At 33.8% G+C, this 18,993-nt stretch overlaps 1 protein-coding gene across 9 annotated transcripts in view; it reads right to left on the bottom strand.

The window, feature by feature from the left end:
* Window positions 1-2,439: 2,439 nt before the first annotated feature.
* The window catches only part of msn (serine/threonine-protein kinase msn), a 247,268-nt gene continuing 230,714 nt past the window's right edge, over window positions 2,440-18,993 (bottom strand). For 7 of the 9 annotated variants that reach the window (XM_075307853.1, XM_075307860.1, XM_075307855.1 and 4 more), the window contains 7 exons: window positions 13,605-14,096; window positions 13,387-13,542; window positions 13,133-13,300; window positions 12,921-13,070; window positions 5,881-6,015; window positions 5,738-5,812; window positions 2,440-5,662 (listed from right to left, as the gene is read on the bottom strand). In XM_075307853.1, coding sequence (XP_075163968.1) covers window positions 5,489-5,662; window positions 5,738-5,812; window positions 5,881-6,015; window positions 12,921-13,070; window positions 13,133-13,300; window positions 13,387-13,542; window positions 13,605-14,096 — 1,350 coding nt within the window. In that variant the 3' untranslated portion in view covers window positions 2,440-5,488. The remainder of the gene's footprint in view (window positions 5,663-5,737; window positions 5,813-5,880; window positions 6,016-12,920; window positions 13,071-13,132; window positions 13,301-13,386; window positions 13,543-13,604; window positions 14,097-18,993) is intronic. The other 2 variants (XM_075307859.1, XM_075307861.1) reach the window with 1 other exon arrangement.

Raw genomic sequence — 18,993 nt, 5'->3', positions numbered from 1 at the left:
CCTGCAGGCAGCTCTTTAACAAAGCAAAGTCCACCAGAGCTCCTGAGGATTGGGACGCTTACAAGGAGAATTTGAGAGGATAGAAGCGAGAACTGAGAAAGGCTCTGCATAACTCTTGGAATGTTTACTGCAACAGTATTGAGAATACGTCCGAGACGTCCAGACTACGGAAGGTACTAGCATTCACTAACTCCGCTCCAGGTTTCATTAAAACATCGGAGGGCAATTGGACAACGTCCAGTGAGGAGACGCTGGAGGTACTATTGGACATACATTTTCTTGGAAATCAGACGGTTGAACCATGTTCTGGCGGTGCCACAGTGGCTCAGCGGTCATTTCCTATCGAGGAAATTGTATCGGAATCTAGAATAAAATGGGCGTTAAATAGCTTTGGGCCATTCAAATCCCCCGGACCTGATGGAATTACTTCGGCGGAGTTACAAGCAGTGACTGAAAGAATTATCCCCTGGTTGACGGTGATATATAAAGGATGTATAAACTTAGCATATATTCCAGAAAAGTGGAAGGAAACAAAAGTCGTTTTCATACCTAAAGCGGGAAAAACCTCTCACTCGAGTGCGAAGTATTTCCGACCAATCCGCTTATCCTCATTCCTACTTAAGACTCTGGAGAGATTGATAGACATTTATCTTAGAACTAGCGTCGATACAAGTTTGCTCTCGAAACGACAGCTTGCATACTCGAAGGCCAGGTCTACTGAGACTGCTTTGCATGAACTAGTCAGCTTTATTGAAAGCTCACTATTTGTCAATGAATACATAATCGTGGCGTTTCTAGACATCGAGGGGGCATTCAATAACGTCAATCCGAGCTCTATATTAAATGGACTGGCAACTCTGAATGTTGATCCAGGTATACTTAGGCTGCTAGACAAACTGCTAATGAGGAGACGTATTTCGGCCACACTGGGACAAGCAAACATACAAAGTTATGTGAACAGAGGCACTCCCCAAGGAGGAGTTCTATCACCTCTTCTTTGGAATGTTGCTATAAACAACCTTCTGGTTTCCCTAGAAAAAGAAAGTATAAAAGTGGTGGCATACGCAGACGATGTGGCTCTAGCAGTCAGGGGAAAATTCACATCCACAATCTGAGATGTTATACAGAGAGCCCTCCGGGTGACTGAGAAACGGGCGAAAGAGAATGGCCGTGGAGTAAATCCTGCAAAGCCAGAATTAGTCATGTACTGCAAAGATCGTGAAACTCCCACGGCTAAGCCCATATCCTTAGGGGGTATTGAAATTCCCTTTGGTGAGTGTGCAAAATACCTTGGCGTTATTCTGGACTGGAAGCTGAACTTTAAGCTTAATATTGGAAAAAGAGCGAGAAAAGACACGGTAGCTTTGTACTCGTGCAAAAAGGCAATAGGAAAAACGTGGGGACTAAAACCGAAAATTGTGCATTGGTGGCCGGCACTTTAGCAACCGACAGGTTTAGATAAAGTTCAGCGTATGGCGTGCTTGTGTATCTCAGGCGCATTCAATAAGACAGGAACAGATTCCCTTAATGTCATGCTACATCTATTGCCTTTAGACATTTTGGCCAAACAGCTGCAACAACGGCTGTGCGGTTGCGCGAGCTATCGCTGTGGTCGGAAAAAATGTACGGTCCTCAAAATAATGCCAGATGTGCCTAACGTAGTGGATTACACTCTGGCGAAACCACTTTTCGACAAAAAGTTTGAAACTCTAATTCCCAACAGTGAGGCGTGGTGTACACAGACCCCGGGGAATAAAAGATATATAGATTTCTACACTGATGGCTCCAAATTGGATGGACAAGTGGGTTTCGGAGTATATTCTAAACATCTGGAACTTCGAATAGCGAAAAGATTACTTAATCACTGTAGTGTTTTTCAGGCTGAAATATTAGCAATAAGAGAGGTGGCGAATTGGCTGAGAAGTAATGTTCCAAAAAATGTTGGCATTAATATATACTCAGGCAGTCAACCTCCAATAAATCCTTGGACTCTGTGTTCCTTAACTCGAAAACGGCCATCGACTGCCGCAAACATCTCAACGAGAAGGTTGAGCAGTACAATATTCACCTAATATGGGTGCCTGGCTATAGGAACACACCGGGGAACTGCGAAGCAGATGAGTTAGCAAGGCTAGGAACTACATTACATATTCCAGGAATCTGTTGGTATGTCTTTGGCTACCTGCAAGCTCTTACTGCGTGAGAAGGCTGTCATGATGGTAAATGTTCGATGGGAGAATTGCAAGGGTTGTAACGACACCAAGCAAATATGGCCCTATTTAAACTTGAACCGCACACTAGATATGCTAGTGTTCTCAAGACGTCAGTTAACATATCTATTTTAATTGGTCTATGATATAACTGAATGAAATGAACAATTGTCTTCGATATATAAATTGTATTTTATTTACTTCAAAATGTAATAATTCTTTCTGTGTGTTTGTTTATAATTTTCTTTATTATTTTTAAGTTTCCATTATATTATATATTTTTACTTTGTGAAGTTCCTTTCATTATTTATATAAACGGTATGGTTGCATTTTCGTTTCGTTTTTTTTTCTGTTATAAATTAATTTTAATTGATTCTTTCTTGTAGATGTTGCATGCATAGTGGGGTGATTGTGTTACTTAAATATAAAAAAATTACTTTTTTGTATATACTTTTTTGTGATTCGGAATTTTTTTATGAGAAAAAAAAACAAAGATGTGATTTTAAGCATTTTTTTTTGTAATAGTTATCACTTAATTTTATACAAATGGCGTTTTACATATTTTATTAATAAACATTAAGAGGGTTAATAGACAAAAATACAATATATAAAAATAAAAGAAGAAAAGGGAAAAACACATCGATAATTAAACAAATATGGACAACATAGAAAAAGAGATGGGGACTGGAGACATCAAATATAATACCGTAATAATAATGAAAATGATATGAAATTGCGAGAACAAACTCTACATTATTCCCATCACTGTACAAATTCATATATATATGTATATTTGAAATTTTGAAAAAGCTTGTTAACTTTTAGTTTCATTTTTTTCCTTTTTGTAGAGTTGCGGCGGCCAACATTAAATAGTGTAAATTCAATAATAATAATAATAATTATAATAAAAAATAACTTAGTAGTTTAGCTAAACTTTTATGATATATATATTTTTAAAACAAATAATGTTTTATATACTTTGATTTTTCAATAATAATTACTAAAAAAATTAAATGCTTTCTTATTTAAAAAAGATAATTATGTGATAGAAAATCAATTAAAATGTATTACTGTATAGAATACATAAAAAAATCTACAATTTCCAACTAAAGTTAAACTTTATTTTTCTTTTAGCACTAAGAAAAGGAGTGGTTTGAAAACAAATTTCAATGGGTTTGCATATATTTTTTCATATAATGTTAAGAGAAAACTAGGGTAAAGAAACGTGCCCAAGATAATTTGTTGTGGGTCACGCTTGATAAAATTAATATACTTTGTATATGAGTAAATTGTGTTCTTATTCCCTTATGCTTTTTTTCCTAAATTAAGCAGTGAGCGCGAAATTGTATGAATACTTTATGTTTTATAAATGAAAAAGAGGAGTTTTGTTTAAGCATTTATGATACATGTTCTTTTCGTTTTGTTTTATGAAAAGTTTTAGGATTGTTTGATTGGTTTTCAAATTTATTTATATTGTATAAGTGGTTTATATTGCGACAATAATTTCGGTTGGATCATCGTATTTGTTAAAATGGGAAATTCAATTTATTATCTCTATTTTGATCTGAAAGTTAGTTGAAATTGTGAAAATAATATAGTGTACTATTAAGGCATCGATTGAATGTTATCATTTGAAAACCTTACAGTTAGCATACTAAAAATGGTCATAGTGAACACTAGATTCAAATATTAGTAGATCGGAAAGAATAGTTTATTGAACAATTGAATGTATTTCAATATTTTCGGGAGAATTTTAGCAGCAATTGCTCCCAATTACAATTTTATTTTTTATAACATATAAAATATTAAGCTACTTCTTATTTCTGAAACTATCGCAATTATCCAATGAAGTCATTCAATACTTTTTAAACATTTTAAGTTAATAAAAATGCAATTTTTAATCAAAGTTTTTGAAAAGTATAGTATTGGCGTGATCGTAACAACACACCAAAATATTTTTTTCTGATTCGAACACGAAATTAATTGATCCAATTATTTTTTTAATTGAAATGTCTTCAATCACAGAATTAATTGATACTATTAATTTTTGTGATTGATTTTTGTTTCGACTAAAAAATTTGTTGAATCTATTAAATTTTTAATTGAATATTTTTTAAAACTCAAGACTTTAATTGGAAAAATTTTAGTGGATTTTTTTTCTGTGAACAATTCAGCTTTTCATGAAATATTCTCTTTTTTATAAATTTGTTTTATGAGTATATAAAATTATTAACAATTGGATGATAATCCAATTTTGAAAAATTAAAATAAGTTGTAACTATTTTATGAGAATAACACAATTATTCAATACTATTTTTGTGACCATAGCTGGATATGATATAAATTACCTTCAAACTATAGTTTTTCCGGGATTAATTAAAAAATACTCAATATTTCTCCAATTAATGCAGTACATACACTGAATACTTCGAATCGAGCCCCATTCAAATCTGCTTCACTAAAAGGTTGGGGTAAAACATTATGCACGATATTTAATCCAACCGAAACGTGTTGTCCTCTTTATATTCTTTTTGGGCCATTTTAGGCAAACAACAAAAACAACTGTATTGCTTTTCTTACTCATTCGTGTCCAGATTCATTGAAGTCTATTTTTTTTAAATTGCTTGATTTATGACTATGTGTGGTACAAGATGTTTACATTGAATATTCATATAATTCAATTTTTGTTGATTTTATTTTTAAGTTTTATAAACCTGGTTTAAATCTGGGATATATATATGTTTTTAGGTTCCAATTTCTTCATTGTAATTACTAAACGTAGTTTTGTATTGCAAATTCTAGTTTGTAATTATGCTTTCTTATATAACTTGCTTCACATTGCATAGGGATTTTTTTCCTTTCGCGAATTCAATATATTATATAATTTTTTCTTCTTATTGATTTCGCCTAATACTAATTGTTTTTTTTTTTAATTTCTTAAAAAAATTATAATAATTGATATAAAATAATGGATGACTTTTCCATTTTCAGGACCTTTATCATCTAAAATATTTCGGTATAGTTTTTCTTAATTTGAAAAAAAAAAAGAAAACATTTATAGAAAATACTCATTTTCCCTCTGATACATCTTATTCAGCAGTAATTTTTCACTCTATAAGCGTGATGATGATTTTATCGAGGTTGGAGTAAGGGGATGTTTTAAAATGGCAATGAGTTCAAGTGGGAAATATAGGTGGTGGTAGTGGTTGATGATTTACTGCCTAATGAAGTTATTGTTATTGTTGTTTTTTCATAGTTTGATCTATGGACCATATTTGTTACCAGTTCGCCATTCCCGGTTTGTTGAGAGTCATGAAGTAGATTTGACACGATGAAGCACCTTTGGCACTACTGAAGAATACTTTGTCATTACGTTCGCACAAGAATTTCAAACGTTGCGCCTTTTTGTGCATAAAGACACCATCTAAATGACCAGTTTCAACTGAACGTATCTGGAAAAAGGAATACAAAATATATTTTGTCAATATTTACTTAATTGTGGAAACAAATAAAATATTTATGCTTACCTCAATTGCTTTATTGCCCCAGCCCATAATTTGTCCAGTTCCTATATAGGCTACCGAAGTGGGCATTTCTCCCCACTAAAATTAAACACACATATGTGGAATAGAATATTAGTCGCTTCTTTAAATTGATTCAAGTGACCTACCTGTAGTACAATATTCTTAGACACACGACCAACAGTATTCACATAAACTCCTTCGTTGTCGTAGCACAACAATAACTGCATACCATTTGAATTTGGAAGAGCCACAATACAGTGTGGAATAATTGCACCCTGAGTCTGAAATTAAATATATAGAAGAACAATTAGCCAAATAGATTTGATTACAACGATGTTAGTATATGAAAACCTTCGGTTTTGTAATTGTAATTATATAAATCCGCTTATAATGTCAAGAATTAAGAAAATTTTGTTGTAAGAAAATGAACATCTCATGAATTAAAATTGAAAGATCGGCCATATAGACCTATATCAAAATATGGACATACAGTGAAACCTCTCAGAAGTGGACATCTACGGTGGCCAAAAATTTTGTCCACATTTGGGAGGTGTCCACTTATTTATTTATTTATTTTATTCATTCGCATACTAAAAGATATACAAAATCTTTTAAATTAAGTGTTAATTTAAAATCTTTAAATTAACACTTAAGAGAGGTTAATTTCAATGCGATAGTATAGAAAACGTCTCAAAAAAGTTGTCTACTTTTGAGAGGTTCCACTTTTCACTTTGGAGGCTTCACAGAATACAAAATTCTGAGCAATTCGATGACAATAGCGGCTTCTAAATTCCCTGCAGTGATTCAGCTCATTTTCTAGGCTGACCTATCAGAAAACATAAAACACGAACATGAAAACTTGGTGTCCTGAATTCCACGGACTTTTATAACTTTTCTATAATCATTTGGGTTGCACAAATCACAAAAAAATCAATCAAAATAAGTGGAATTCAGAGGATTTATTTAATTTATTTCTTTTAATTACCCAGCAAAAACTAGGTAACCACATCTCATTACAATTGACATTACCAGGAGTAAAGCTGTCATTACACGTTACATTACATTGCGGCGAGTTATAATGACTAACTTGTAATGACAAAAATAAATACTTCTCGGTAATTTTCGAATTGTTATTCTCAAAATTTTAGGCAGTTGTAGTTAACGAATTAATAAAATAGAATAAATGATGGTACCATTAGGTATAATTATTCACATAATCGAGCACTTACATAAAAAATCAAAAAGAATATGTAATGTAACGGTAATTCTGAAAAATTTTCCCTTAAGAAATTTTTGTCACAAATATTTCATAATAATTGTGTTTAATGACATTATCATATAATGTTTTAAATAAATGCTTTTTTATACCTCATTCACATTACACTTCCAAAATGCGCTTAAACTAAATTTCAAATGAAAAAGAGACTTAAAATCCACTTTTAGTAGATTTCGAACTTTATGTGAATTGGCTATTGCATATATTATAACGTAATTCACGAATCCAACTCCCTTAAACAACCTACATTTATTTCTATTTTAAGTGTGAAATTAATTTGCATCTTATTTAGATTATTTATTAGATTTTTTTTATACAATATTCGTTTCTAGTCAAGTAGTTCTTCTATTACAGCATCACTCGCCATATTTTGATCCATTGTAATCGGCGATAGAAATCAATATTTTCGAGTTTTGGTTGCCTGAGACAATAAGTGGCTATTTTGCTAGCTTTGGTGTATCTACGAATAAGTCATTACATAGTAGGTGATTATATGCTTTAAATGCACTACTTATTTTATGGCCTAAAGTATGCCTGGGGAGAAGTACTTTCCTTCTAGGACATGCGTATGTAAATGTAATCTGAAGCGATGCCAATTAATAAGTGGTTATTAATTTTTAAATAGGCTTACCTACAAGATTACCAGGTAATGAGAGTTTTTGCTGGGTAAATACAACATTTTTTAAATAAAACTGATGTATTATACATAAAACTTTTCAATTTAATTGAGTATTTTTTTTTAGCCGGAAATACATCCATCGCAAACATAATTCAACTTTCACGATGACATGCTAATGAATTACTTTCACGAAAAATTCCGGTGTATATGGGAGAGTAGAACAAAAAGATGGTGGAATTGATTTACATTCACCTTGTAGTGGATGCGCGAAAATTTAAAATTTTAATTTGGACGGAGACCAGCAAAATTTTGATTTAGCCGGTGTATCAAATATTTAGACTCAAAGACCACATCCATGGTTTTGACAACATGTAGTTAGGTCTACGCACAATTAGGACATTCAGTAGTGCTATGGCGTGCGCAGATGACTTGAAAAGAATGTCGTATGTGAATGCCATGAATAATGACCCAGCAAAAAAATAGAAGTTCTTCTAAAGGCACGACTTTAAAAGCACTTCTAGAAATGTCCTCCCAAAGATGTTCTTTATTTTAACTAGACAGGAAGTTCTTTTAATTAAATTTTTTACAAGTCGCTTTTTTCAAATTTTTTCAAATTAATAAAATAGAACAAATTATAAAAAATATTTATTTAGCAAATTATCACAACAATTTTTAATTCACATCTAAAACACTGAATCCGGATCACACCTTAAGGAGTGATGTAAATTCAGTGCTGTTTAAATGGTGCACATCCGTCCTATGACAAGTCCATGTTAAATTCATCGCTTCTGCCACTTTCGGATCCAAAAAGACCACTTCCAGAACCAAAAAGAACATTTTCACTACTTTTATGGCGACGCTTTTTTTAACCTGGGTATAACACGTATGGAGTAGTGATGAAAATACCATCAGGTCATAAAAACGGGTTGTGACGGAATTCAAGTTTCAAGTTGAAATCTTTGTCTGCTATTATTATTGCCTTTTAATATTAATTTCGATGATCATTACTTAAATTCATAGAAAAGACTGCTGTTTATAACAAATCCTGACTGCTGTTTTAGCAGTAAACAATCTGCTATTTTGAAACTGCAGACATACTACTGAAAAATCGGTAGTTTGCTGAAATTTTCTGCTAATCGTAATTTAAATTTCAGTTCAAATATTTTTTAATTAAATGAATCATGAGATTTTATACACTAATCCTCTATGAAAACAAGTAAGGAAAGTCTAAAGTCGGGCGGGACCGACTATATTATACCCTGCACCACTTTGTAGATCTAAATTTTCGATATGATATCACATCCGTCAAATGTGTTGGGTGCTATATAAAGGTTCGTCCCAAATACATACATTTAAATATCACTTGATTTGGACAGAATTTGATAGACTTTTACAAAATCTATAGACTCAAAATTTAAGTTGGCTAATGCACTAGGGTGGAACACAATTTTAGTAAAAAATATGGGAAACATTTAAATCTGAAGCAATTTTAAGGAAACTTCGCAAAAGTTTATTTATGATTTATCGCTCGATATATATGTATTATAAGTTTAGGAAAATTAGAATCATTTTTACAACTTTTCGGCTAAGCAGTTGCGATTTAACAAGGAAAATGTTGGTATTTTGACCATTTTTGTCGAAATCAGAAAAACATATACATGGGAGCTATATCTAAATCTGAACCGATTTCAACCAAATTTGGCACGCATGACTATATTACTAATTGTACTCCTAGTGCAAAATTTCAACCAAATTGGGCCAAAACTATGGCTTCTGGGGCCATATAAGTCCATATCGGGCGAAAAATATATATGGAAGCTATATCTAAATCTGAACCGATTTCAACCAAATTTGGCACGCATAGCAACAATGCTAATTCTACTCCCTGTGCAAAATTTCAACTAAATCGGAGTTAAAAATTGGCCTCTGTGCTCATATGAGTGTAAATCGGCCGAAAGCTATATATGGGAGATATATCTAAATCTGAACCGATTTCAACCAAATATGGCACGCATAGCTACAATGCTAATTCTACTCCCAGTGCAAAATTTCAACTAAATCGGAGCAAAAAATTGGCCTCTGTGGTCATATGAGTGTAAATCGGCCGAAAGCTATATATTGGAGCTATATTTAAATCTGAACCGATTTCAACCAAATTTGGCACGCATAGCAACAATGCTAATTCTACTCCCTGTGCAAAATTTCAACTAAATCGGAGCAAAAAATTGGCCTCTGTGGTCATATGAGTGTAAATCGGGCGAAAGCTATATATGGGAGCTATATCTAAATCTGAACCGATTTCTACCAAATTTGGCACGCTTAGCTACAATGATAATTCTACTCCCTGTGCAAAATTTCAACCAAATTGGGGTAAAACTCTGGCTTCTGGGACCGTATTAGTCCATATCGGGCGAAAGATATATATGGGAGCTATATCTAAATCTGAACCGATTTCAATAAAATTTGGCACACTTGACTATAGTACTAATTGTTCTTCTTGTGCAAAATTTTAAGCAAATTAGGTTAAAACTCTGGCTTCTGGGCCATATAAGTCCATATCGGGCGAAATATATATATGGGAGCTATATCTAAATCTGAACCGATTTCTTCCAAAATCAATAGGGATCTATTCTGAGCCAAAACACATACTTGTGCCAAGTTTGAAGTCGATTGGACTAAAACTGCGACCTAGACTTTGATTACAAAAATGTGTTCACGGACAGACGGACAGACGGACATCGCTATATCGACTCAGGAGCCCACCCTGAGCATTTTTGCCAAAGACACCATGTGTCTATCTCGTCTCCTTCTGGGTGTTGCAAACATATGCACTAACTTATAATACCCTGTTCCACAGTGTGGAGCAGGGTATAATTAGATTAGCAGAAATATTTGACCTGGATCCACTCCCAAATCTCACGTACCCACCTACGTCCAAAAATAATATAGACTGTATTATCGGATACTTATGTTATAATAAAACTGAAGGTATGCCGTTAATAATGAAAATCTATACCAGCCAAATCTTTTCTTGAGGTATTGAATCGGTGCTGGGTTGATGGCGTTTTTCACATGGGCCAACATGAAGGTGTTAAAATCACAAGATCTGGGTGGTTAATTATGATTGCACCGACCGCTTCATGTAAAAGAGCAACAGTTTCGTTTTTGCCACCTAACCTAACCTAACCTTCGTTGCTTATGAGGCACGTAGATGTTGAAAGCAAACGTTGTCCAGATCAACACCATCCAACTCCGACCATAACAAATTATTAATCATTCCCCTAACTATTTATCCAACCTCATCTACAAACAAGTATATAAAGCAGTAAGTTCGGCCGGGCCGAATTTTAGATACCCACCACCATGAATCAAATATTATAGTTTCCTGTGAAAATTTCAGGGGGATTTGGTGTCAAGCAGATCAGTTCAACCAGTACACTTCCCGAAGATAAATTCAAAGATTTTACCTACGAAGACTAGATCAGATTCTGGATTTATAAGAACAATATTTGTTTGAGTTTTAGAGGAATCATAAACATCGTGTGCAAGTGTGTAAGAAAATGAAACAACGCCTTGATTTAAAATCTAACATCTATACATTTTTATCCCCATTTTTTAAATGATTACCAGAAGTAAAATCTGGAAACTGTAATTCAGTTTCAAACAATTTTCTTTATCAGTGCACATGGACCGATATTTGATAAAAACTTCTAAAAGCCCAAGAAGTAAAATCGGGAGATCGGTCTATTTGGGAGATAAACCAAAACATGGACCAATACACGCCATTTTCGGCTCTCATATTTAAGGTCCTAAAATACCTGTAGATTTCTCATTTCAGGCAAATTGGATAAAAACTACGGATTCTAGAAGCCTAAAAAATAAAATCATTTCTTGCACACCTATTTGTATTCCTAAAAACCTCCAGATTTTTGATTTCACGCAAAGTGGACAACAATTACGGTTTCTAGAAGCCCAAAAAGTAATATCGGGAGATCGGTCTATCTGATCAAAACATAGGCCTATACTCACCATTTTCGGCATACCTTTTTATGGTCCTAAAATACCTCCAGATTTCCAATTTGAGGCAAGTTGGATAAAAACTACGGTTTCTATAAGCCCAAGAATAAAATCTGGAGATCGGTCTATATGGGGGCTATATAAAAACATGGACCGATACTCACCATTTTCGGGACACCTCTTTATTGTTCTAAAATACCTCTAGATTTCCAATTTCAACCATATTGGATAATAAATACGGATTCTAGAAGCCCAAGAAGTAAAATCGGGAAATCGGTCTATATGGAGGCTATACCTAAACATCAACCGATAGTCACAATTTTTGGCACACCTCTTTATGGTGCTAAAATACCTCTAGATTTCCAATTTCAGGCGAATTGGATGGAATCCCCTAGAAATATAATCGGGAGATCGGTCTATATGGGGGCTATACCAAAACATGGACCGATACTCACCATTTTTGGCACACCTCTTTGTGGTCATAAAATAGCTCTAGATTTCCAATTTCAAATTGGATAGAAACTAAGGTTTTTATAAGCCCAAGACCCCAAATCGGGAGGTCGGTTTATATGGGGACTATATCAAAACTTGGACCGATATAGCCCATCTTCGAACTTGACCTGCTTGCAGACAAAAGACGAGTTTGAGCTTTATTTTGCTTTATTAGACTGTAGCGTGATTACAACAGACAGACAGCCAGACAGACAGACGGACATGGCTATATCGTCTTAGAATTTCTCCCTGGTATATACTTTATATAGTCGGAAATCGATATTTCGATGCGTTACAAACGGAATGACAAACTTATTATACCCCCGTCACCATTCTATATTGGTGGGTATACAAAAAAGTGTGAACCCGCCAGACCAAAAAATCGTACCAATCACGTTTAGGTGGAGGGGCTTCGAGCTGCAGGCACCGAGTTGAAAATGAGCCTCATTAGTCAAGATGATTTTTCGATGGAATTCCGGATTCTGTGACAGCAATATTTCTGCCATATTTTTAGTAAATTTTTTAGCTTAATATTTCAGCAGAGAAAACTAACGGATGTTTATTGAAAAAAAAAAACTGCATTGACTTCTTTCCCTTTCTCAGCAGACCAAAAGTGCTGTTTTAGCGAACTTTTTTTTTGCTGTTAAGAATAACAAATTTATTTTATTCAAATATACTCAAGTTAAAACCTCTGTCTGCTATTATTATTATTATTGTTTGTCAACACTCATTTCGATGAGCTTTACTTGAAGCTATTTAATAGAAAATGAGGAGGTACTTACATGCTTAGGAAGATAAATGTCGTATACTTCAGCTGAATCTAAATCAACAGCATGAAAACCTTCTGCTGAGCCATAAATAACCTTCAGTCTAGATTGATCTTCAATTGTAAGATCAACTAGCAAGGGACGATGTTCCAATTCACCAAAGTTCTATAAGTAACACATAATCCATTAGAAAGCAAGTACGATCAATATATACAAATTCCACATACCTTAAATGCCATAAATTTATGATATGGTTTAGGAGCCCAAGCATAAATTTCTATTGAGTCTTTTAATGCAATCACTAGGAACTTAATCCTTTCGTATTTAACAATTTTAAAATGTACAGCACCTTGTAAATCACCAACATTTATCCATCCATTACGTCGTTCAACTTGCTGTAAGTATAAGAGAAGTAAGCATATGTAAGTCGGTTGCGTAAAGGTCAGAAAAAACTTGTCTAATTTTCTATAATAGAACTTACATCTGAGAGACCATCTGTACGCAAAATTTTCGATTTAAGCCAGGATAAGTAATATACACGTACACGATTCTTTTTACCCGATATTGTAACCAAGATATTTTGACCTTCCAATACTTCCATTTGTTGGAAACGGCGGCGTGATATCAATTGATATACCTTAGAAAAAATATTTATGGTTTTAGGAAATGAAAAAACTACTAGGGAAATTTTATACTTACTTTGCCTTGACCCGAACGATCCAAAAGCATTAAACCATTTTCAGTACCTATCAAGAGATTAACACCCCAGAGGGCGGCACACAATATTTCCGAATTGAAGCGCTTTTTATATTTGCGTATTTCTGGCGTGTCACTGGACGCCTCATGCGATGTCGGTGTCACATTCACATTTACATGTGATTCACGTCTAGATGGTCCAGAACCGCCAGCACCAAAACCAAATGTCAGGAAACTACGCTGTTTCTGTTGTAAAGCATATGGTGGCACAGGCAAGGCAGCCGATGATGTATTGGAAGAGGAAGAAGCAGATTTGTGTAACAGATTAGTAATGCTACTGGAAGAGCGAGTTTTACTAATTGAGTTTTTGGGACTGTTTTGCCGCGACGACGATGAATTCAAAGAAATTGTCGATTGGGGTGAATTATTAGAAACACCGCCAATGAACGACTTGGAAGGAGTGGAATGCACTGATGAGTTAATGGCCGCTTGGTACTGGAAATGTTGAAGATAGAACAAAAGAAACAATTTTTTTACTTAGAATAGCTTACAAAATATTTTTTTAATAATATAATAAAATTACATTGCTATATACAATGATGTATGAATAATTTACATTTCTATTTATGATTTATAGATAGGCTAAAAACAAAAAAACCTTTTAATAACTTTGAAGATTTACAAACGAGAGCATGCCCATTTCCATATTACTAGATACTACTCGGGAGTTTAAAGTAAACAAAATATGATTTTTAGTTTTCAATTGGATGAAGTTTTTTTTTGTTAGTTTTGTTTATTATTTTTATTTTTATTATTTGATAGAACTATAGGGGAATTCAAATGTCTCACTTTGTGTGATTTTAACATAAAATATAATAAAAAAAATAAATAAATGTGATTAGTCTTTCCCAGACGCCATGAAACATAAAATAGAAAGCTATAACTGAAGATGTAATGAGTGATTGATATATTTTAAACATCTTAGAAAACCAAAACACGAATAGAATTTTCCAAAAAAGTGTATAAAAATACGTATATGTGTAAAAATTCATTTGGAGCATATACAAAATAGTGAAGTTTTAATAATTAGTAACAAAAAATACACCTAAATAGCATAATGTGTATGTATGAAAATCTATGTAAAAGTGCGTTGTATGTATGTGTCTTAATTTTTCGATTATGAGATTTAAAAATTTTTTTTTAATCATCTAATTAAAAACAATTAACTTTATTAATTACTCTAAAATATACTTGTATATAGGCTTATATTTCACTTATTGTAGTATTCACACTTATTTTTGTAATTCTACATTATGAGGGTGTTCTGATAAGTACTTAGCTTCACCACTTGATGAAAGAGTATCGCAAGAGTATGTTACGGCTACTGTCAAAATCTCAGCCATATCCAAAATGGATTTGGATTTGCACTATCCGTGTATTACAAAAAAAAAATGGAAAACGAGTAGTATCCTTCGGTGACTTTATTATTTTTCGAAGATAAATTGAATAACGATCTTATTTTTTAGGTTTTAGGTTAGGTGGCAGCCCGATATATCAGGCTCACTTGGACTATTCAGTCCATTGTGATACCACATTGGTGAACTTTTCTCTTATCACTGAGTGCTGCCCGATTCCATGTTAAGCTCAATGACTAGGGACCTCCTTTTTATAGCCGAGTCCGAACGGCGTTTCATATTGCAGTGAAACCACTTAGAGAAGCTTTGAACCCCTCAGAAATGTCACCACCATTACTGAGGTGGGATAAACCACCGCTGAAAAACTATTTGGTGTTCGGTCGAAGCAGGAATCGAACCCACGACCTTGTGTACGCAAGGCGGGCATGCTAACCATTGCACCACGGTGGCTCTTATTCTTAGATAGCTAGCATAAAAATTGGTTCAAAAAAATTTAAAAGTGGTCGCAAGCTGGTTTTGGTGAGCCACGCGTGCAGGTAGACCGGCTAATATGGAGAATGAAGTACCTAAAATCCAAAATCTCGTATTAGGATTGATAAAGTTGATACTTTCCTACATTTCATTGCTACTTTTTGAGTAAAACACATTTGGTACCGCGACACATTTGGATCCTTTTTGCAACCTTTTTCCATGAAAAAGAGTACCAACATTTTAGATCCTTTTTAAAGGGTGATACGGTCGAAACCTACGTCAAAGCCGACTACAAGCAACTTCCGGGACAGGAGTTTTATACGGCAAAAGGAGGGGGAAAGGTAGCAGATATTTTCAAGCACATAAAACTGTCAAAGTTCGCAAAGAAATATCTGGTTTGGCAAGCCATCTGTACCTGTGGCTTGAAAAGCAGCATTTTCATAGCTTCCGGGACTGTCAACCAAGAAATTTACGTGAAAGAGTGTTTGAATAAACGTCTGCTGCCTTTCCTGAAGAAACACGGTTGTTCCGTACTGTTTTGGCCGGATTTGGCATCTTGCCATTACGGGAAAAAGGCCGTGGAGTGGTACGCCGCCAACAACGTGCAGGTGGTTCCCAAGGACAAGAACCCTCCCAACACGCCAGAGCTCCGCCCAATTGAGAAATACTGGGCTATTGTCAAGCGGAACCTAAAGAAGACCAAAAAAACTGCTAAGGACGAGCAGCAGTTGAAGGCAAACTGGCTTTCTGCGGCGAAGAAGGTGGACAAGGTGGCTGTACAAAATCTGGTGGCAGGTGTCAAGCGTGAGGCCCGGCAATTCGGATTTGGAAAAGCGAAAGCCTAACTGAATATTTTTCCTGAATTTTATACTAATTGAACTTGAAAAAGAAATTTAATTTGATTTTTTAAATAAACGATTTCACCGATTTACACGCGTTTTCCCTTGACCAAATTTTGACCATATCACCCTTTATACCCTAAACCACATAGTAATCAGGGTATAATAAGTTTGATCTGCCAAAAAATGTGCCTATCAGAAATATTGATTTTAGACTCCATAAAATATATACCGATCGACTCAGAATCACCTCCTGAGTCGATCTAGCGATTGGTGTCCGTCCGTCTGTCCATTGTTGTTCACAGGATCCCGGTCGCAATTATTAACCGATTTTGATGAAACGAACGCTATTGAATTTGGAAGAAATCGGATCAAATTTAGATATAGCTCCCATATATATGTATCGCCCGATTTCGACAAATGGGGTCACGTTTCGCTTTTTTTCAAACGGATCGTCACCAAATTTGGTAAAAGGTAATCTTTTTCATCGCCCTTCAAGTCTGCAAAATTTCATACAAATCGGTTCAGATTTAGATATAGCTCTCATATATATGTATCGCCCGATTTTCCCAAATTTGGCCACAAAACCCTTAATTATCAACCGATCTTACTCAAAGTTGGCTAAATGTAATCTTCTATAGCACTAACTATATGTGCAAAAAATCATTGAAATCGATTCAGATTTAGCTATAGCTCCCATATATATGTACCGCCCGATTTTTCTAAATTTGGCCATAAAACCCTTATTTATTCACCAATCTTACTCAAAGTTGGCTAAATGTAATCTTCTATAGCACTAACTATATGTGCAAAAGTCATCGAAATCGGTTCAGATTTAGATATAGCTCCCATATATATGTATAGCCCGATTTTCCCAAATTTGGCCATAGAACCGATCTTACTCAAAGTTGGCTAGAACCAGAGGACTGGTTAGTACTAACTATATGTGCAAAATCGAAATCGGTTCAGATGTAGATATAGCTCCCATATATGTATAGCCCGATTTTGAAAAATTCGCCCCTAATAACCTCATTCTTAACTGGTATTAATCAAACCCAAAACGCAAAATATTATGCAAATTGGTTCAGATTTAGATATATCTTCCATATATATATATATGCATCGCTGGATTTTCCAAAATTTGGCCATAGTACTCTTATTTATTAACCAATGTTAATCAAATTTCAAATTTTGATGTACTAGCCGATCGTATTTATACGTACTTGTAGCTCTTACATAAGAATATTGCTCGATTTTTACAAATTTGGATTTATTACCCACACTAATTAAACGATTTTCTCTTTTTTAATAATGGGCTCAATATTAGTGGCAGACTAACTCCGTAGGTGCAATATCAACTACAGCCAGTGTTGCAGAAGTAGGGGAAATTCCCTATATGTAGGGGTTTTCTAATATTTAGCGTCTTGTAGGGACGTAGGGCCACAATGTAGGGACATTTTCACTCAACACAATTTGTAATAATTTTTACATTTTGGTGGCTCTAGAGGAGGAATTTAGAAGCCGGCAAGGCTTGATCTTTAACAATGTGTGGTAACAACAGCTACCACTCGTGCCAAAAAAAAAATCTAACAAAATTTGAAGATTACCACAATTGTACCAAACAAATATTTCTATAGCAATTTTAGTCAAAACTTTATTCCTGTAGAATATTTTGTCAACATTTTATTTCAATAAAAAATTTTGTCAAAATTGTATCTATAGATTTTTTTTTTCAAAATATTATTTCTATAAAAATTTCTCTCAAAATTTTATTTCTATGGAATTTTTTCTCAAAATTTTATTTCTAACATATAGAATTTGTCAAAATTTTATTTCTATAGAAAAATTTCTCACAAAAATTTGTTTATAGAAACTTTTTTCAAAATTTTATTTTTATAGAGATTTAACAAAAAAAAAAAAAAATACTATTTTGGGTAGAATTCTACCAACTGTGGCAACCGTGGTGGTAATACAAACAACAACAAAGTTATATACGTTGCATATTCATGTTTTAAGATAATAAAGTACTTTTGTTTTGTAAAATTTATTTAAATTTAACGAAAAATATACTAGGGAAAATTGTTTGGGAATGTATGGGAAAGTAGGGAACTTTTTTTGTCCTTGTAGGGTAAACCGAACATTTTCCCTGGCAACACTGACTATGAGCAATAGTCAGATTGATACAAAGCACCCAAAAACATGTACCCCTTAATTTTCTTAAATATGCAACTGCGGTTTATCTCCCATACCTATATCAATGTTACCCTACAAATGTTTACTAATTCAGTAAGGATGGTTTAGGGTATGATATAGTCGGCCCGCCCGACTTTCTACTTTACTTACTTGTTTTCTATAGAAATAAAATTTTGACAAAATTTTCTATAGAAATAAAATTTTGACAAAATTTTCTATAGAAGTAAAATGTTGACAAAATTTTCTATAGAAATAAAATTTTGACAAAATTTTCTATAGAAATAAAATTTTGACAAAATTTTCTATAGAAATACAATTTTGAGAAAATTTTCTATATAAATTTAAAAGAAATAAAATTTTGAGAAAATTTTCTATAGAAATATAATTTTGACAAAATGTACTATAGTGGTAACCGTGGTTACCACACATTGTTAAAGATCAAGCCTTATCCTCCTCTAGAGCCACCAAAATGTA

Source organism: Haematobia irritans, chromosome 4 (assembly GCF_050003625.1).
Source record: "Haematobia irritans isolate KBUSLIRL chromosome 4, ASM5000362v1, whole genome shotgun sequence".
NCBI lineage: Eukaryota > Metazoa > Arthropoda > Insecta > Diptera > Muscidae > Haematobia > Haematobia irritans.
This window is presented reverse-complemented; position numbering and strand designations above follow the sequence as displayed.